The following is a 21,116-nucleotide window of genomic DNA, read 5'->3' as shown; positions in this document are numbered from 1 at the left end:
CCTGTACTATCAGGTACAAGCCATCTCTTCTAGGAGCATGAGACAGGGAGCGCTTTCTAAGGCAGTCAAGTGTGGGTGTGCCAGGATGTGAAATTTTACCACATTTCTACCTTAAGGCCTCAATTTTCTATTAGGTCAATGTAAATAGAAAGGTCCTTTCTGCATGGCAAACCTGCACCTGCTTTCCCTTACAGTCACCCTCAGCGTGACTGATGCTTCCTGACCAGGGTTACCCTGCACCAGTGAGTAAGTAATTTTCTCCCCCACTGGCCCAGTCCCTACTGGAACACAGTGCAAGACCCAAGACACTTGCCCAGAGTTCTGCAAACCTACACAAAACAGTCAACAACAATCATCTTTAAGACTTGTTTTTTTGCATGGTTTGTCCTATATTTCGCCCCCTCCCCCAACCTTTGTAACAAAGATGCTCAGAACAACCTGCCTCAGTTGGCTGCAGCAGCAGTGCTGTAGATTAGCAAGGTATCAAAACACAAAACAAACACTGACCACACGGGATATCTCAGAGTATTTTTATTTAATAAAAATAGCTATTCAATTAGAAACCACCAATGTCAACATGTTTACAGAATTTCATAGGCATCAATAACTCTGCGTACAGCTCCAGTCAGGCTCTATAGTCACCTCATCACCACAGCAACAGCACAGTGTAGCAACCTGAACAACGTTCCAGTATGGCTTCCATACATTAATAGGCCTGAAGACATACACAGTGTAGCATGCCTCTCTATTGCAGTTGCCACAGTTTCATTACTTTGGTAGAAAAATCATTGTTATTGCTGTAATTCATTAGTTAATTTTTGACTTGCTTTTAAATAACTGGGTTGTTCCCCATCAAGGATTTGTTCTTTTTTTTGAAAAACTGTGATTAAAATTGAGCTGCTTTTGGTCACTCAAAAAGAAGCGCTGTATGCCCACTCCTCGTGCCTTGCTGTGACTGCCTTCAGACCAAGGAAGCCAAAGGACAGGACATGCAGGATGTGTACTTACTATCCCTTTCCCAAGACAGCTCGTCAGCTAGCATTTCATGGCTTCAGATTTCATTATTTAAAAACAAAAAACAAAAACAAACAAACCCAACCACAAAAAACAGTAAAGAAAGGAATATATACACGGGTGGCTTCAAGTTTCCATTTCAGGATAAGGCAGTTAAGTTTACACGTGCAAGTGCCGGTACAGCTGAGCCCCTATGTTTAGGGGGATGTTCTAGGAGGCACGCCGCAAGCACAGAGAAGGTTTGGGGCGTGGGTTCCCCTGAGCAGCCAGCCTGAAAGGGCTCCCCAGACAGCACATCCCAAACACATTAGTCATTCACCTTGCGTGGTAAAGGCTAAGGCTCACTAAAGTGATGAGAAAGGCCACACCTGTCCCAGCCAGGGGAGAGAAGTCTTCCTAAACCCCAATACTGTGAAGTCTCCATGGCACTAAAAGCAAGCAGTGAACCAAAGCTGCTTCTTCAGACTCCAACTGGAAGAAGCTCTAACCAGTACATGACATGGAGGGAAGCATGCTGCATTGCATCTTCTCCCTTACCAGTTCTCCTGTACATTTAAACTCATCACAACCTACGCAGCAACAAGCACAGTCCATAGGCCATTTCCACAGTATACTATGGATAGGTGTTGCTGTACCGGTCATGGTGCCTGAGTATCCAGGTGCCCAAGCCCAGGACAACTCTGTGCAACTCCTTCCCAGTACTGAAGCAATTTGGAAAAAATAAATTATTTTTAAAAAACAGGTAGGAGGCAAATCCCAAATTGCTTAGGCTGGGCAAAATAAAATAAAAGAACTACCCATTTCAAACATTCATTGTCCTGCTTCGGTGGAGAGCAGAGGTAGAAATAGTGGACAGAGACTCACCAGAAGCGTAAAGGCATTTTAAAATAAGAGGAAAAACTGACAGAGCAGAAATCAGCATTTTTCAAAGCTTCATCCTGCTAACTGCTATAACTGAAGGTGTCTATTTAGTCAGAATTCTCCAAGGTCACAAAGAATACCTTAAAATCCTGCAAGTCACCTTCCTTCTCAGTGCTATACCAACATCCATCATTCCACTAAACTAGCCCAGCCTCCAGTGTAGTGAGGCAGCGACCCCTGTACTCACAGGAATCTGCAGTCCTAAAGGACAAAGGCATGGATGTCCAAGGGTCCCTCAGTTTAGCATTTTGTCTACTTAGACTCCCTCTAATCTTCACTCTAGCTTTACAGTCCCTTGGGCAGAGGCCTTCATGGCACCAGTAATGCTGCTGATGGCCAATTCACCAGCGTCACAAGTTTCCCCAGGACACAGTTAAGTTTTTGGGAAAGCACAGTGATCAGCTATGGTAAAACTCTGGCAGCAGGGGTGACAAACAGGAACAGCAGAAACAGTACAAGGAACTCAAGGAAGCATACGCAGAAACCTAAGTGTACTAGTCCTCAAAACAGAGCATCCAGCATTACAGGGCAGGCAGAGGAGAGCCGTGCTGCAGAGCGCAGGCCTAAGGCCAGCTCCTGTCCCAGGCCTGGAGCTCTCCAGATAGAGGTTTATTAGAGTGCCTTTACTTCTGCCCTGCAGCAGCACTTCAGTGACAGAGAGCAGCAGTTGACTAGACAGTCATGAAGCTGCCCTTTCAATGGCAGCCTCCAGATGCATAGCCTTAGACTAAAACCTCCCAAGGCTTTCATTCTTTGAGAAAGCTTAATGTTCTTTGCTGCACATCCCATATATGCAACAGAAGAACAAAAGGCATTTTAGAAAGAAGGTATTTGTTCTTACTTACGTGAGAGCTAATACATTTACCTTCTAAAATGTGCTACTAATATAGTATAAATACGGATCAAGTACCATTAAGGTGACTGCCTTGGGAAGAAAAGGCAGAGATTAAAAAAAAAAACACAGCCAAAAAACAAACCAAAACCAGACCCATATCTTCATATGTAGCCACCAAGAGTCTTCACTTGGTACACTATTGGCTTTCAGGAGATCTGCTTTCCGTCTGCTTTTGTCTTCTTCTGTAAGCTCTCATAATACTGTATATGCCACTGCCCAAGAACACCAGTGAGATGGCCGCAAAGTAAGAGGCATAAATCATGAACTGCAGAAAAGGGGGGGAAAAAAAAAAAAAAAGTGGTTAAACCAAGCAGTTACCAATTTTGTAACAAGGTTAATACACAAACTCCCTCTTGTAAAATATCAGGAATCAGTGATTTCTCTGTCAGCAAACCTTTGACTCGGAAGCAGGTGGCTGAGAAGCTTTACAGTCTGGTTTACCTTCCTCCCTCCCATCAGTAAAACTAAGAGAGCCTGTCATACCTGGGTGAAGATGTCCAATCCAAGCCCACTAGCATCCACAACAATCAAAGTAAGCAGAGTCTGAAGTGCTAAGGCAATGAAAGTATTGACCCCAAACACCAGGGCATACCGCTCCACACTGAGATTTGTAGCAATCTGGAACCTGGAAAGAAAGGGATGTCCAGAAACATAAAGACAGGAAAAAAAGCATGGAAATGCAAGAATAGGAAGAACATCTCTGGACAAGAAGCCTATGCAACCTGAAGAATTACATAGACTGGTCCAGTAATTTCCACAGCTAATTTACCTCACACTGACAGTGTACTTGTCTAAACAGGATCATGACAAATTAGCAGAGACGCTAGAAGATACAGAGATACCCAAAAGGCTAAAAAAGAAAAAACAACTTTGGGAGCTCTGTGGGTTTCAGTCTCACTGAAGCAGTGCTCCTGCCCAATGCAGCTAAAGGGTCCTGTCACACAAAGATGATACAGCGCTTGCTAATCCCAGAGAGCTGCTGGCAGTCTCAAAGCACCAGCCTACTGAAGTGTGGTCCGTAACCTCCCGCATCCTTCTGACCAGAACTCCCTTTGCAGTTACCAGTTTCAGCATGTCTCCTCATATTGTGCTTGAGCTGTATTATAGCTGTTATGTATGTGTGCTTCAACAACAGCTGTGTTTTCCTCCCCAAAGTGACAAATAACATCAAAGAAGTTCTTCTTACAGTTTAGGGAAAGTTGACACTTCAACACAGGCAAGGCATTGTCCTTTCCTCATATGTTAACACTTCACTCCAGCCATGTTTATGAAAAACATTCCCCTAGCAAGCAGCACTATCAGTATTTAGAAATAGTCACTTCAGTGTCGTAACACTTTTAAGCCTGGGCAGGCTGCCAGCAAAATATATCTCTGTGCCTCAGTTTCCAACCTGAACCACAACACAAACCCTTGCAACAGATTTCCAAATTCCTGATAGGCGAGATCCTAGTTACACGGAAAATATGCCAGCTTTCACATCAGCTGTAACCTTGAGAGCAATTTACACTAGTGTAATACTCACGTTGCTATTGTGATTAACAGCATGTAGATGATTCTGAAGACAACATATGATGCATAGCACACCCAGATGTTACGAACAGTGTCCATGATATATACAGCAGCAGCAATAAGAAAGGAGAAAAGGGCAAGTGCCACCTCACCCCACATTGCCCAGGATGTTTTTATGTGACCCACAACAAACACTGCAACAGCTCCTGTGAGGGGAAAGAAAGCATAACTGTTAGTTATCAGAACTGGAGCGATTTGGAGACTGTATTAGAATACGTACAGCCCCTAACAGCCAAACGTGATTGAAGTGGGGAACACTAATGTGCATACCTTAGCAGCTCTTCTTCCTGACCTCTCCCTCACCTGAACCCTGCTCCAAGTTTCACTTTTACAGGAATAGAAAAAAAAAAAAATCCCAAACCCCTAAACAGGTCAATGCTGACTGCCTCTGAAGTCCGCTCCCTGGCTTCAGAAGCACAACAGCCCCAGGAGTCAGACCACTGCCACTCAGTCCTCTGCACCTGACCCTAGCAGTGTTGTCAACTGGACTACAGAGAAATGCAAACCTTGGTTCTCAAAGCACTCAGCTAATTATTTTGTGGTGCTTTAGGGGGTTAGGATAGAGAAAGACTCTACCCACTGTGATAAAGAGCTGTTAGAGCTCTCTCCCAGGAGGCAGAAAAACCTACAGCCCAGCATGAAGATGACAGTAACTGTAAGATTAAGAGCACGGGTCCAAATCCACATCTCCCAGGATGCAACATAGTCACAAGCTACAATCATGTGCTGTTGGTTGCAAGAAGAATCCTTTACAGCCAGAACAGGTTTGTAACTCCTGCTGGATTTTACAAAGCAGGGATAGGGAGAGAAGACAGATCACAAGATGGAATGCATATGGTATTTCATGGAAGCCAACAAGCAGACAACGTGTATTTCATGCACCATCACAGCTGTGACTAGTGAGTAGCCCAAATACACATTACATAGCAAGAAAATTCCTATTTGAAGTAGGCCTTGTTCTGCAAACAAGTCAAATGGCAACCAACAGCATAACAATGCTGCTGTACACAGCAAACTAGACAAACAGCATACTGATAAAGGGAGGTTTACTGGAGATGTCTGAAAACCAGGATTGTATTCAGCATTTCACCATTGTACAGAAGTGCTACAGTGCGGCATCTAAGCTCTTTGTACCCCTCAGCTGGCCTATCTTAGAAGTCCTTCGAGTACACGAAGGCTCCTTATGTACCATCAGCCTGTACAAGCCTGAAACCCTGTCAGACCTCACATCAATCTTGCAGACTAGTAAAGAAGCTTGCGATACCAAGGGAAAGGAATTTTATTTCCCCTCACTAAACTCTTCTTTCCAGTGCCTGCTGTGACACTACCTGACTGATATTTTGCTCTTTGAAAGTCTGGCTCTCCCAGTAGCAAAACCCTGAGATGCAAATAGAAACTAAAGTTCCAGAGCCTTCTTTCTACTTGCTCAGCAATTCTGAAATTTGGGTTCAGACACCACTCTCTGGGAATCTCATTCCCCCTATGGTTACAGCAGCTTGACACCTAGTTATGACAAGATATACAATCTGTGTCCTGCAATTAGACACCTACAGCTGATTCAGTGGTTTCACATCCCAACCTGATAAAGGATTGCCACATTCCCAAGAAGGTGCAGGGATGCAGCTTAACAGTCAGTTGACCTCACTAGAAGGAATACTATTTATCTTGCCTGGGACAGGAAGCTGACAGCCACGTGAGTCACCACACGCTACTCAAACCCTTCTGCAGGGCACCAGAGGTACAGGCAGTGATGGCAACGGCATCTTACCCGAAGGCTGCCAAACATTGCTCATAACTGAGCACAGAATGACTAAGAGCCACAAAAACGGCAGATCAGATCTGGGATGCACGAGGAAAGGCATTTCTAGTAAAGGGAGAAAAGAGTGTTAATGTTCTTCTACAAGTCTGAGGCCTCACTGAATAAAGCTGAGTGCAGCTCTGGTCACTCATCTTCAAAAAGAATGCAGCTCAAACCAGTTTTGGTACAAAGAGGGGCTAGCAAGATGACAAAGTCAACAAAGAGCTTAACTTTACCCAAGAACAACTAGAAAAGCTTGGCTACTTTGGCCTAGAGCAAAGAACACATGTCTATAGCTAGGCCAGAATGAGACAATTTTGTGCTAAAATGCATCCTTGGCATGAAGTCAGAGATAAAAGAACTGCTCATTAATAAATTCAAACTGGAAATCAGAAGTTAGAGCATTTGCACTAGTGCCTAGGAAATTAGTCACTGGATGCTCATCCTTAACAGGTTCCTTCCAGCCTTGTTATAATCTCAACTGAAAGCTTGGAGTGCATTACTTCACTAAACTTCACTTGTTCCAAGCAACAAATCAGTGTCAAACAGAAGGGGGTTTTATTCAGGGAGAGAGGCTAATTTCCTTTCAGAAAACATCACTCAAAATCATTCAACCATTTAGAGGAAAAAAAAAAAAATCAAAATGGGAAACTAAAAACTCCAGTTTTGCATGAATTTAGTGCCAACCACCTCTTCTGCCAATAGGTCCATTGTTCACAGAACTTTAAAAGGAAAGGACCTGGATATCAAAGATGATCATAATAAGGTTTGAAGAACACACTTTTTTTATTTTTATTTTTAAAAATCTGCCCACATTTGGCCATGCTATAGGTCTTCTTTCCCTTGATACCAATTCTTCTTCCTGGGACCAAGGCAGGATGGTAGAGGAAACCAAACCAAACAAGAAATAAGAGCCACAGCGTCGTGCTAGAGTAGAGGAACAGTGTATGACTGCATGCTATTAAAGTGCAGGTTTGGTACACCAAAGATCATTTAATAGCCAAAGCCTTCAGAATCAAGTTGCTGACTGTTTCAAACCCAACTAACAATGGGTGGTAGACCCATTTTAGACCATCTATAGCTTTTAGAACTATAGAACAGCTATGGCTTCCCACTGAACCCCAAGAGGGGGCTGAGCATGCCCAAGAAAGTACTAGCTTGCTTTGTTTGTGTACCTTGGTTTCTTTTGCCCTCAAATAGGTGATGTCCATAGCAGACAGTATAACGATGACTCCATCAAAGAAAAGGAACATACTACAGCAACACCTAGAGAGGGTATGTTAGCTATATTAAAAAGGTATTGTCCTAGTTCTGGTAATGGAACAGTATTAAACAACTTAATAAAAATAAAATGTTTATGTTGACTGACCTACCCGGCCCTTTCAAGTCAAGCAACTTCTTTCATCTTAATAGCTCTTCTGCCTAACAGTGCTGAAATGACTAAACGTGGCTCACTGCATGCTGAGTGTGTACAGGAAACCTTCATATGTTCCCTATGCTGCCAGAGAAAGAGAGCAGTAAACGCATAGGACCCTTAGTTTGACTTTGAGTGGTTAAAACAAGCATAATCCCACTGCCATAGTGACAGTCAAGACTACGGTGTCAGCCACATGCCCGGAGCCTTCTGCCAAATATTTCAGAACGAAGATTGACTTGGGAGGCTCCTTTAAGCACCCACACACAGAATTACAAGAATGAGGGCTGTATGCAGCGGCGAACTCAACACTGACTACCTCACCCATGCATGTCAGGGAACACTCACCCCGAATGCTGAGGTTGCCTCTTCTGCATGCTTGAGGGAACACAAGACACATGGTAACCAAGCTCTGGTGACCTCTGAGGGACACAAGGCATTTCTCACAGCAGAGTTGGAGCAATGCCAGCATCTTACCTAGCAGTGTCGAGGCCGCCTCTACAGCACCATTGTAGATCTCTGTGTTGTGAGAAGGCAGCACCATCTCCCACAGGCCCTGAGCGTAGTTGATGACCTGGAAGTAGCCACAGGTCGACAGTGCCCACCACACAGACCAGCAGAGCATGGTGCGGGAGGAGTAGCACTGCAGGAAGTCCTGCCAGAGATCTTTGAGAACCTTCGCAATGTCTACTTTCTGCTCCTGCATAGATTGGAGAAGGAAGGGGAGAGAAATGTTAGCCTTTGTTTATAAATACTTCACACTGCTCTGCAGTGACACCACTCTTTCAAGTGGTCTGATCACTGGCAAGTGACAGTACTACTCTTGGACACAAACCTCCACAGAATAATGAATAAAAAGCTTCCCCATCCCACGGTCCCAGCAGCTGGTCTCTACTCTAACCAGGGTTGTCCCCATACATGCAGAGAAAGGGTTCAGCCCCAAGCACCCCTTGATCTCCGTCTCTCTCAAGCAGAGAGCAGTAACTGCTACATGTTAGAAGTACTACATGAGCAAGAGTACCAGAGAGAAGAGACACAGAACAGGACATGACATCCACTTTAACAAGACAGGACCAGAAGCCAGTCATTCAAATCATAGAGGCAAAAAGCATTACTGACACTTTTAAGTCCTGACCCAAATTCAACCAAATTGGGCAATGCAGTGAACACAGAAGCCGCCTGATGAGTACACTTCCCCCCAAATAAGTCAATTTGTTTCTCTGAATATTTATAATCCCTGAATGCTAGTACTAAAGAAATCTCATTACACCCCACTCTACTTCTGTTAATGTTCACCAAGGCTCTGAGAAGGTGAGCGATTTTGCCTGTGGATCTGAAGAGAAACAGAAGCTACTTCTACCAGACACTGCTATTGCAAATGGCAGCTCCTGTATATACAAGTGCTCTGACAAATGGCATGAGATAAAAATGAAGCTTTCCCCGCCAAATCTTTATAGAAAGAGCACAGAAGGGGGCACACCCATGAAATGGTTTGAAAAAAAGAATTATATTAGATGCATGCACACATGTGCACAGCCTTTCTAGACAGGGAAGACCCTTCTTGTGTAGGTCAGAGCAACAGTTATTTCACATGAGACTGTGCAGAGCCCCCAAGGCCCACCTAGCATCTCTAGTGCCTGTGAACTTGGATTCCCTGCAGGCAAACATAGAGCACCGAGCTATTACACATTGTGCTGTTCCACACCAGTTCCAGAGCAGCTTCCAAACAGCAGCAGTAACTTTGGGCTCTTGGTGGTACACCCTTTCCCTGGGGAAATTATGCAGTGTGTGCCTGGGAAAGGCTATTCTCCATGAACAATAAAAGTAAGTTTTGGGGCGTTTCTACTAAAACCTCCAAAGACCATCACCTAACTGTGTCCTGAACACCCTTTTCTCCACCCCTCGGAGTGTCACTGATTTCTGAGCATCTTTATTAAACACTATACAGTCTCACTGGTGCTTTGCCAATGGCAAAACATTTGCTCTGTGTGAGGGTGCTGTTCCTCCAAAGCCCAACAGAAGAACTCGTGAAGAGGTCAGCTTGCAGCAATGCAAGTTTAACAACGCAACACCCACACCAAAGGTTTCACACGAAGCTCAAGATTAGGCACTGGAAGACCAGGGGAAGGAACTGTCACATACACTACAAAAACTGATCTGCCACATTCAACCCAAGCACGTGGCAGAGAAACCCATCAACCCTCCCACCACCTGGCAATGCTTCTTCAGTACAATTATTCGTACAGCCATTCGTTTATGCTCGTGAAATATGGCTGCTGTTACTTTAGTAAGAAGGACTATCATCACACGCCAATACTTCTCAGCTTTTAGCACCTGGTATAACTGAACTCTGCATAGTTATGCAAGTGTACTGGCTCCTTTTTTAAAGTTTTCACGATTAGTTTGGCACCACCCTTGCTCTCCCAGGATAGGAGTAAGATAAACAAAAGGGACAGGTAAGTGCTATTAATAACTTACTCATTACTCGTACAGAATTTGTCTTAACGAATACCCTTCAGTATGCAAGTATAACACAGTTAAAAATACTTTTGCTCACACAAGACTGGGCTGGAATTAGGTCCCTGGAATGTTAATACCTTTAATTCCCAGCTGTAGCCAAAGGAAGCTGAAAGGAGCCCCATATGCTGCCTCTCCCGACTGAGCTAACCAGGGCTTACTTACTAAAGTGAAATACCCATTACCTGACTAAACCAACAGCCACACTTACCTTCTGGCTCGTTCTCAGAAGGAGCACAATCTCTTTTTGACCAAGGAGCAAAGCTGACCTCTCCCCAGAGCCCTGAATCCCCCTGCCGTGACAAGCTCTCCGTACACCTGCATTACCTGGAGCAGCGTGGCAGAGACCTGCCCAGCAAGCAATTACACACCTGAATCAGGCCTCAAAACCGGAGGCTGCCCCCTCAATCTCCTCGTGGGACCCAACACATCCCAGCACCGAACGAGTGACTTTTTCAGAGGTTACATAGCCAACAAAAGTTACAAGTCAGGGCACTGCCTTGGTGCTCTTATGGGCTGCATTAAGCTGTTATTATGCAAAGGTGTTTCCTGCGATTTATCCGTATTCTGTCCACCTATAACTAATCAGTATCAGCCTTTAAGTGCTCTTGAGGACTACTGCAGTTTCCTTTCCAGACCAGTTTCCTTCCAGGACCATAAGATAAAACCCAATTACTGCACAGCTTATTACCGCACAACTTGCACAACAGTTGAAGTAACAAGTATTTTCAAAACATGAGTGCAGGAAGAATTGCCTCTTTTATGCAAGTCACAGAGTGTAGCCAGAAATACACACAGAATTTGGATGCATAAACAATTTTTAGTGCCCCAGAAATGTCCCTTCCTTCATACTGTTGAATGGCCATTTGATGCCCAGAGAATTTTAATCACAGCCTTGTGAGATAAGCAAAATGACCTCATAAATCTGAGGAGCAGCCTGTCATGCTTAATCAGCAAAGGGAAGCCAGGAATAAGTTCTCCCGCACTATAAATAAGGAAGCGGGATAAGCAAAATAATACTTTTCACTTTGGGATATTATACCTTTACTGCTGTGCACATATATGCACATAAGTATGCATACATATATGCACATACACACGAATGACAGACACATCAGTATTGCATCTCCTACTTGCGCAAGCCCAGGGCACAACTCACCTGTTTCTCTGCTGAATGACCCTCCCCGTTTAGGGGAGCTTTTGTCTCATCCTCCCAGCCAGGGGCGCTCTGCACGTTGGGACGATCTTGGACAGCGGATCCATTTTTACAGTCCATGACCTTCATTTCCCAACCGAGCTGCTGACTGGAGATGTGGTGAAAGAAAAGGCTTTTTTGTGGCATCGGCAGGAACCACGCTGTGCCGAAGGCAATGGATATGCTGGTTAAGGAGATAACGTTCAAGCTGAAGAGGGACCACCCTGCCACCGACACAAGGACCTGCCCAGACACCGAGCCCACCGTGTAGCCCACCAGGGTGGCGCTCCTGCAGTAGCTGGTGACCTTCTGGTACAGGTTGACATCAACGACACTGTAGATGTAGGAGTAATAAGCAATGTCAGTGGCGGTCCCAATCCCGTAGAAGAACTCCAGCAACTGGACGGCCCGCAGCCCCTGGGCGTACAGCAGCAGGAACCAGGTGACGATGAGGCTCAGGCCTTGCAGCAGGACCACAGGCTTGTACCGCAGGTAGTCTGTGGCCAGGAACACTGGGAACAGCAGCGCCAGGTAGGAGTAAGTCCACACCGGGTAAATCTCGTTGAACACCTGGGGGCGAGAGAGGAGCCAGCGGTAACCCACGCACCCCACGGAAAGCACAGACACTCCGGCCAAGGGGGCGAGCTGCCCCGGGCTGCGGTACCTGGGTCTCGGAGAGGTTTTTGTGCGGCCCCAGCAGGTACCGAGTGAGGAAGGGCTCCGAGGGCCGCACGCTGCAGAAGAAGCCATAGGCGCACAGCAGTCCCGTGGGCAGCGCCCAGCAGCACCCGCCGCCGCCGCCAGCCCGGGAGGAGCGGCGAGCCAGCCGGCCCCCCCACGGCCCCGCCATGCTGTGCGGAGGCCGGGCCGGTGGGGGACTGCGGCCGCAGGCCTGTCCCCGGTCACCCCCTGCCACCTCCGCCGCCTCCCGAAAGGCACCTCCAGCCACGGGCGCGCGGCGCTGCTCTTAAAGACCATTCGCCGGCGGGCGGGAGGAGGGGCTGCGCCCTGCCCTCTGATTGGACACAACCACCTCCTCCCGGCAAGGCTGGCCAATGGGGAGCGGGGGGGCGGGATGAGGAGCGGGGGGGGCGGGATGACTGTGGCGGGAGAGGAGCACATGTGCGCGGAGGGAGGGGGGTGAGGGGGCCGGGGGCTGCGGGGAGGGGTGAGGGGTACCCGTCCCACCGGTGCCGCGGAAGGGACACCTGGAAACGGGGTTCTCTCTCTTGAGTTTGAGCGCTGCCTTCTTTACCTGAAGGGCGTGAGTGGGAGGCCCCTCAAAGGAAGGGGCAGCATGTTTTATGGGTTATAGAATCATAGAGTCATCTAAGTTGGAAGGCACCTTTAAGATCGTAGAGTCCAACCATCAACCCAACACTGCCAAAACCACCACTAAACCATGTCCTTCAGCACCATGTCTACCCATCTTTTAAATACCTCCAGGGATGGCAATTGCACCACTTCCCTGAGCAGCCTGCTCCAATGTTGGATAAGCATTTTGGTGAAAAAACATTGCCCTATATCCAATCTGAACCTCCCCTGGCACAACTGGAGGCCATTTCCTCTTGTCCTATCACTTGTTACTTGGGAGAAGAGACCTACACCCACCTCTCTACAACCTTTTTCCAGGTAGTTGTAGAGAGCGATAAGGTCTCCCCTCTGCCTCCTTTTCTCCAGGATAAGCAACTCCATTTCCCTCAGCCACTCCTCATAAGACTTGTTCTCCTGACCCCTCACCAGCTTCGTTGCCCCTCTCTGGATGCCCTCCAGCACCTCAATGTCTTTTTTGTAGTGAGGAGCCCAGAACTGAACACAGCACTCGAGGTGAGGCCTCACCAGTGCCCAGTACAGAGGCACCATCACTTCCCTACTCCTGCTGGCCATGCTATTCCTGATGCAGGCCAGGATGCTGTTGGCCTTCTTGGCCACCTGGTCACACTACTGGCTCATATTCAGCCAGCTGTTGACCAACACCCCCAGGTCCTTTTCTGCCAGGACACTTTCCAGCCACTCTTCCCCAAGCCTGTAGCGCCGCATGGGGTTGTTGTGACCCAAGTGCAGGACCTGGCACAGAGAGCAAGACTGACACCCCTCCTGTGTAGTCACAGCAGTGTGGCAGAGCTCCAGTCACTGCTGAGGTATGTCTTCTTGTCATCCCCACCCTAGGCCCCTCTCCCCCAGAATTCCCCCTCTTCCCTTTCTCCCGAGGGGCAGACACCAGCCTTTCCTGAAAAACATCTGACAAAGAGATCCTTTACCTGTTGTGCTGTGCTTGTTCTTTCTTTCCTGGCCCAAACGCATTCAGCTGCTGACCTCTGCCACTTTCTTCCCTCTAGCAAGATAAAAGCTAGAGCCACTTCTGTGGTTTAATAAAAGCTGCACCTTGTTGTCCAGCCAGAGGAAACATTAGACAAGAGGAGAAAATAAAACTATTACATTCCAAGTAATTATCTAAAGCTTCGCTCAGGACTACTATTCTTAAAGCTTTGCCAATCTTTTTGCTAAACTGTTTTCTGTTCTGCTACTTGATCAGTCCCACACTGTCTTTCCATCTACCTGCTTTACCTTTCCCTGTGCTCCACTCCCTTCATCTCCACCACATTGCTACCACTGCTAGGGCTTTCTACTCTATACCTACAGTTTATTCTCCAAATTGCCTGATGCCCTAGAAAGTTCACACCAGGGGTCAGGCTTCTCACCTGTGCAATTCCATATCCTGCCTCCTACCTGGGGTCAGTGCTAGACCACCGCCATAGCTTAATAAATGTAACTACAAAGGGTCTTAGGGCCATAGGATTACTCAGCTCTCTGTAAAATGCAGCTAAATATTTTTGTCCTGTATCATATGACATCAGTGGTTTGCTGCTTTCTGGCTGTCTTCCAGGTCCAGCAAAATTTCCTTTCAATTGTTCTCAGACCATTACTCCTCAGCATCTCCATGTTCTCTTTTGTTTGCAGGTTTATTACTGAAAAAGAAGAAAAAAAGATAACAATTGCCATTTCATCACACTTTAGCTTGAAACAAAACTCTAAATAGAAAGAATTGGCTCCTGTTAATACTGGCATCCATCTCAGCCATTTCCAAGGTACTGCTGGTCTCTCAAAATAGCATGGTTAGAGTGAAATGAGCCAAAACAACAACTGATAATCAAGTTACCATGGGGAAGTGAACAGAAACTCACAGTTCCCTCTCACTTAGCTCTTAGCAGCCCCTCTGTACTGCTGGCACGTGGCTCAGTAGCAGGTAATAAAAGGATATGACTGCTAGAATGAGGGGTAGTGCATTTTCTTACCAGTCTGGGTCATTGCTTCGCGCTGAGCAGAGGTGGGAGGAAAGAGCAAAACCTTGGAGTTACCATGGCATGCCCTGTCTAGGGGCAACAGTTCCCAAAACTTCCAAGCTGCTCACAGGATCTGATGGGTGGCTTGGTCCTTTCCAAAACAGCATTCCCTGGAGTTGTGCCACCGGAGCTCAACTGCTGTTTCCAGGGAATTGGCTGGGGCAGGCATTGTATCAGCTCAGCCTGTTTCCTTGAAGTGATCACAGTCAGTCAGTCAGTAAACCTAGATTTCTTCTCCAAAAACTGCTCAAGAAAAAGAACCTGCAACGTTTAGATTTAAGTACTCCAGGCTGCCTTCAGAGCGTATGAGTTTCCTTGACCAACTTCTTTATCAAAAGCCTCACCTTCATACAACTCAGGGCTGTTGTACACTAGAAGGCTCTCTCGCTGGCCAGGGGACATGCCAGCTGTGTTTTCCTGGCCCTCTGTTGCAAAAGGGAAGCTTGAAATCTGTCTGTACTTCCCAAGAACTCTTCAGATTCTCAGATCAAACTCAAAAATCACTGCTGGCACTTTGGAAGAAAAGGATCACACCAAGCCCTTCAGCAGGGCACTGTTACTGCTTTCCTTTATCAGCACTTTTAGTGCTAATAACTAAGAGTCCCTTTTTGTCCGAATCTAGGGTGGAATCACACCCTAGATCCTAGGAGGATGTTTGATTCAGCATGAGATCCAAGCAACTCATCTAAAGGCACACTTCAGTCTCAGAGTCAACAATATTTTAATGTCACATCTTATCCATACCATAAACTCTGATAGGTTTCACTCAAAAATGCACCAGAGTGGAGTATTTGTTAACAATTTCTGCCCTGCAGTTTATTGAGGAGGAATTTATAAAATATATGTGCAAGAAAAGTTCTCCTAAAGTCTTGCCAAATTGTTTGGAGAAAAGCTTCTGTAAGTTAAAAACTTTCTGCGCTCTCATGAAGCCATTCTTCAGAGTGCTCTCTCAATATGTGCGTGCACTCAAATGGCACAAATACCTCAGAAACCCTACAGAAGGAGAGAGTAAAACAGATTTGCCTTTTTCTGAGCGTGGAAGGAACAAAGGCACATAAATGTGAGAAAAGGCAGCAACTGATTTCTTTGGTTTTATGATTTTTGGCTGTGTCCTGGTTTGAGCGACACAGGACTAATTCACCTTTTAATGCTTGGGAAAACTGCACTTTTAGAAGACTCTAGTGTCTGAATCCGTGAAAATATTTACTTCATAGCCAGCCAGGCTGTGTGGGATTCAAGGTCTTAGTGTTTTCGAGCCTTGCCAGGTGCAGGCATGAGGAGGAGCGAGGCCTGGGCACTTGACCCAGACTGGCCAACAGGATTATTTCATACCATGAATATAACATTTAATATAAATTAGGAAGTTTGCTGCATAGTTCTCTCTCTCCCTTGATGGCAGCAGCCCAGAGAACTTCTTGCCCCGGTGCTGGATCCCTGAGCCCTTCCCTTCCTCCCGAAGCTGTCGCACTCGCAGTGTCTGACATTTGTTGTCCACTGCTGGGAGAGCACAGCTTCCTGCTGATGGAATTGGCTGAGTATAATTCCTGTATATCTTATATCACTATTGGGATCAATACTGGTTCTTTAGTATTACTGTTAATTATTTAGTCCTATCCTATTAAATCTATTTATATTTCAACCCTTGTATTTCCTTGTTTTCCCTGATCTCCCTTCCTAGGTGGGGAGGGGTCATCAGATGCTAGAATAATTGTCTAAATGACAGTAATTTGTTATGGGTTTTTCAAACCATAACAGGCTGTTGTAATTAATTTGGGGAAGTAGACTCTATTAAATGCAACAGAAGCAGTGAGAACAAAAAAAAGCCAAATTATTTCTGAAATTAAGCATGATTATTTTAGACCAAAGCCTGAGATTGTAGCTGTCTGTAAGAACAGAAGACTGGATACAACTTTGAAGGTCTGTATTTCCTAATTCCCCCAACTGATCCTTTGATAATTTGAAGACTATCAAAATCGGGAGACTTACAAATATTATGCAGCCATGAAGGGTTAAGTTAAAGGCTCTGGTATTGATTGATTTATTCAGATAGCATGCCTTCATTTTTGTTACTTCCTATTCTCCTAGGGTTTATGTGTTCCCGACTTTCAAGATATCACTTGTTGAGTGAATATGAACCCAAATTCAAGAGGATAGCCTTGTCCTGCAAGCGCAGAGCATGTGTTTCCCTGGAATCAAAACAAATGGAACAAAGCAATTTCACTGGAGGGAAGAGTACAGTGTTTTCCCATATCAGGACCTAAAATAGTAAATTACTGTTTTAAAAAAAGCCTTAAGAAAGACAACAGAATTGACTCAGCTTCTTCCCTGCTCCCTTCTTCTTAATTCCTTTAAATTCATTCCCCTCTTCAAAAAATAAAGATGTATAAATTCTGCTAGCATATTCTTTGAGTGCCACAGCTTTTTTTGTAGCCATTCTGGAGCTGTTCCAGCTTTTTGAGAGCAAGAAAACTCTCAGGGGTATGTTGTAATTTTGTATTTTAGAGAGGTGAAGGGAGGGTCAGCAGTTCTTGTCATAAACATATGGCTATAATCCGATTATAAATAAATAAATAAATTGTCCTTGCCCTATAAGAAAAGGTCCCTTGCTAAAAGAACGCAACAGCTCTTTTCTGTAGCATGGACAGAGCATATTTTCTGCTTCTATTTTACTATACACAATCCGGAAGTCCAAGGTATTTTGGTACTCTAGTTCAACACAAATTCATTTTCATTTTTCAGAAACTTCACTGCTTTTTACCTGTAGTTCATGCCCTGATGTCCACACATTCCACCACCTATCTCCTCCAGTGCTGCTTTCATCACCTCTAGTTCTATACATGCTAGATCTTGTGTTCAACAAGACTGGTAAACCAAGTGTGTCCTGAAAGCTGTGCATGGGGGGCAAAAAAGCAGCACTGCACTGTACGGGAACATAGCTGATAGAGAAGTCAGTGTAAAATCCAAACTATCAACACCTGCAGAAGCCTTAGGAAAAACAGCAGCCATCTCTCCAATGTATAGGAGTAATTAGGAGGCAGGTTGCTACAAAAAACCTTTGGCAGAGAACTACTCTTATGCCTCGTACACCATAACAGGCTCTGCGTTTGACACAATGCAGGCTGAAGCACACAGCCACTGGAAATGAGGCATTTATGGCTGAATTTGTGGAATCACTTGCCAGAGGATATCAGTTTAACTCTTGGTCTAAGATAGATCATGTTGTACAGCACTACAGATTTCCATTATGGACGTAGCATTTTAAAAATATTTCGCAGTAGGCTTCATGGGAAAAAAAAAATGGAAACGTCACTGAAGTCTGCTAAATAGGGGACACTAGTGGACAAATTTTCATGGGAAGTGCTAAAAGAGAGTACAATAGCAGTGTTACAAAGAAAAGCAAGCAGTGGATCAAGCAGACTTGTCATAGAATTGTTTGGGTGGAACCTTAAAGATCACCTAGTTCCAACCCCCCTGCCATGGGCAGGAACACCTTCCACTGGACTAGAACTTAGAAGGAACATATCCCATACTTTTATTAAATGTAGAAGCACATAGGTCAGTCTGAATTAGTCGGTGCTTTGAGACGTATCTAGGTCACAGTGGGCTTAACACAGTATTGCTCCCACTAGGAATGGTATTACAGATATGTCCACGAACCCTGAGAATGATCCCATGGCCTCTTTTGGAGGGTGCTCTACAAACATTCAAGAAGCTGGAGTCCCTACCTGGAGGAGATTATTGTAATTAAAGCATGATTCAAGTACTGGGTGTAACAAACAAATGGAGAATGGGGCTTAGCAATGATAGGAAAGTGTAGGTGGAGAAACTGGTTATGATGTACAGCTACCGTGAATAAACAAAACAAAACAAAACATAGGAGCGAGAGCAAGAGGAGGAATATTCGACACTGATTAAGTGCAATGACTGACTCATGCGAAATGGCAGTTGGTCACCCCAGGACAGCGTTGCATCTCATTTCTATGGTGCTAAAGAGTAACATTAAATCTTCCCTAGAACATATGTATGGCCGTGCGCACAGCCTTTACCCTCCTCCTTCAGGTATGTGTCCAAAAGATCTTTTCTCATTATGAAAGATACTTCCTGAGCATTGCTCCTTGTGAGGTTGCAAGCCCTCTTTTTGCCCCTTAGCACAGTCCTAAAATTCTGACCAACCCATCAGTGTTCAGGGCCGTTTCAGGGGGTGCTGGAGGGTGTTCAAGGGGTTGCAAGTGAGCTATACAACCTTTTGAATAGCTACTCTGTGAGTGAGAGGTGTGCTTACTGATTCACATAAGCCTGCCTGAATCAGCTTTACGCTTTACAGGGCAGTCTGTACAAACCTGGACTAACGCACCAGGGTCTGAAGAAACTACTGCGGCGGCTGCTGCTGTCAGTAACTACTTCAGAGCTGCTCAACTGTCTTTACATGTACTTCCACCTCACTTCCAATCCAAGTGCAGACACAACCACTTTCACAACTTCTGGTTGAAGGAGTGCAGCCACCACCTCTGGAAAGCAAAAGGAAACGCTTAGTGGCACTTAGTGAGTAAAGCACAAGCCTTCATTCACAGCCATCCGTATGATACTGTCACCTGCAGATGGTCAGCTTTAGGCACCCTGAGGCCTCCTGGAAGCTGGAATGAGCATTAGAGGGCAGCAACTCCATTATAACACCATTTGAGGCTACCAGCAGTTAACTTTGGACCTTTGGATCAGAAGGCCAGTGTGAAGGCATACACACAGATTTGTGAGTGAAGAAATCATTGGCTGAACTCTGGCACTACATTTCTCCCTCCGTCCAAAAGTGCTTGTGTTTGCTAACCTTCATGCTATGATACACATCTTTACTCTTTAGTTTGAGAAAACTGCCGGAATTTTTGCTCTCCTTATATATTTTGCAAGTAATTTCAATGTACACAGGATTTCCTTCCACAGTGTGTGAAAGGCTGTGCAAGACTGACTGTTTTAATGACAAATTCCCTAAAGCTTTGGCAGATTCAATATAAGCTGGCTGTTTCATAAAATTGATAAAAGTTTTGTTTTCTGGTCATCTGTGAGCTCACTAAACATCCCTTACCTTCAGTTTGGCAGACCCGGTGCAGATAAGTTTTCATGTTTTCCTTGCTGTAAACATGGGACGCAGAAGTCACCCCCCCATTTGCATTTGGAAATACTTTGTGTAACCTGGTCTGGCTGAGATAGAGTTAATTTTCTTCATAGCAGCCTGTAACAGTGCCGTGCTCTGGATTTGTGACTAAAACAGCGTTGATAAGACACCAGTGTTTTAGCTGTTGCTGAACAGTGTTTGCACAGCACCAAGGCCGCCTCTTTTTCCCACCCTGCCCCACCACCAGTGAGTAGGCTGGGGGTACATAAGAGGCTGGGAAAGGACACAGCTGAGACACTTGACCCAAGAGATATCCCAGACCATAATGACATTGTGCTCAGCGAGAAAAGCTGGGGGAAAGGACTGGGAGGAAGGGGGGGATGTTGAGAGTTACGGTGTTTGTCTTTCCAAGTAACGGTTAGGTGTGCTGACACCTGCCTGCTGATAGGAAGTGGTGAATGAATTCCTTATTTTGCTTTGCTTGCACATGCAGCTTTGCTTCACTTATTAAACTGCCTTCGTATCAACCCTCTAGTTTTTCTTGCTTTTGCTCCAATTGTCTCCCCCAGCCTGCTAGGGTAGAGCAAGCAAGCGACAGAGTCAGAGCTTAGCTGCCAGCTGGGGTCAACCCACCCCAGTCCTTTTTGGTGTCCCACATGGCAGAAGAGGACTTCGAGATAACAGCATCTGATCAGAGCTTGCTAGGTGGAATTTATAGCTGTTAAGCCGCTAGTTGGCAGGGTCCTGTGCTTGCCTGCCTTATTCTAGATTAGAGTCTGGTGCTTGTTAGTGGGTGTTTCAGACTTTTGCTGTTGATTGTAGTGCTTACCACCTTACTCCACTGTGCCAGGGAACATTTTATTAACAGCAAGGGCCACGTGCCTAGGCTGGCACGGGGCCCAGGCACTGGTGCTGTGCTGGACATACTGGAACAACGGTGTGAAGGGGGTTAATTTTCATGGTAGCAGTGCTACCAGTGCTGGGTTTGGGATTTGTGACTAAAACAGCGCTGACAATACATGAGAGCTTCAGCTGCTACTGAACAGCCTTTGCACAGTGTCGAGGCCTTTTCTTCCCCCCCCCCAAAGCCCTTCTCTGCCCTGCCCGTGAGTAGGCTGGGGGTGGACGAGAGGTTGGGTAAGGGACACAACCAGGACAGCTGGCCATAGCCCTATCCGTTAGCGAGTAGAAGTACAATCTCCAACTTGTAAAATTGATGCAGATGTATTGAGTCATGCTCCTGCAATCAATTTTGCATTTGTCTAACTTTACATAGAATCATACATATATATATATATAAAAAGAACTAATTATTTAGAACCTTTAAGATCATGGCCTTCTT

General features: G+C 45.6%; 1 protein-coding gene across 1 annotated transcript; it reads right to left on the bottom strand.

Annotated features, from left to right (window-relative positions):
• Positions 1-517: 517 nt before the first annotated feature.
• Positions 518-12,173, bottom strand: SLC19A2 (solute carrier family 19 member 2). Its single transcript, XM_074146757.1, has 6 exons — positions 11,988-12,173; positions 11,288-11,893; positions 8,089-8,311; positions 4,353-4,545; positions 3,314-3,455; positions 518-3,095 (listed from the first exon to the last, which is right to left on the bottom strand). Exons 1-6 carry the CDS (start codon positions 12,171-12,173, stop codon positions 2,967-2,969), a joined length of 1,479 nt encoding a protein of 492 aa, XP_074002858.1. The 3' UTR covers positions 518-2,966.
• Between the last annotated feature and the right edge of the window lie 8,943 nt (positions 12,174-21,116).

This window comes from Numenius arquata, chromosome 1 (assembly GCF_964106895.1).
Source record: "Numenius arquata chromosome 1, bNumArq3.hap1.1, whole genome shotgun sequence".
In the NCBI taxonomy this organism is placed as follows: domain Eukaryota; kingdom Metazoa; phylum Chordata; class Aves; order Charadriiformes; family Scolopacidae; genus Numenius; species Numenius arquata.
Note: the sequence above shows the minus strand (reverse complement) of the source record. Positions and strands in the feature narration are given on the sequence as shown.

Coding starts and splice junctions, on each gene's coding strand:
- SLC19A2 (XM_074146757.1), bottom strand. CDS start 12,173: ATGGCGGGGCCGTGGGGGGGCCGGCTGGCTCGCCGCTCCTCCCGGGCT. Junction 8,312..11,287: donor GTCATTCAGCAGAGAAACAG/GTGAGTTGTGCC, acceptor CAATCTATGCAG/GAGCAGAAAGTAGACATTGC. Junction 3,096..3,313: donor GATTGGACATCTTCACCCAG/GTATGACAGGCT, acceptor CCTTTTCTGCAG/TTCATGATTTATGCCTCTTA.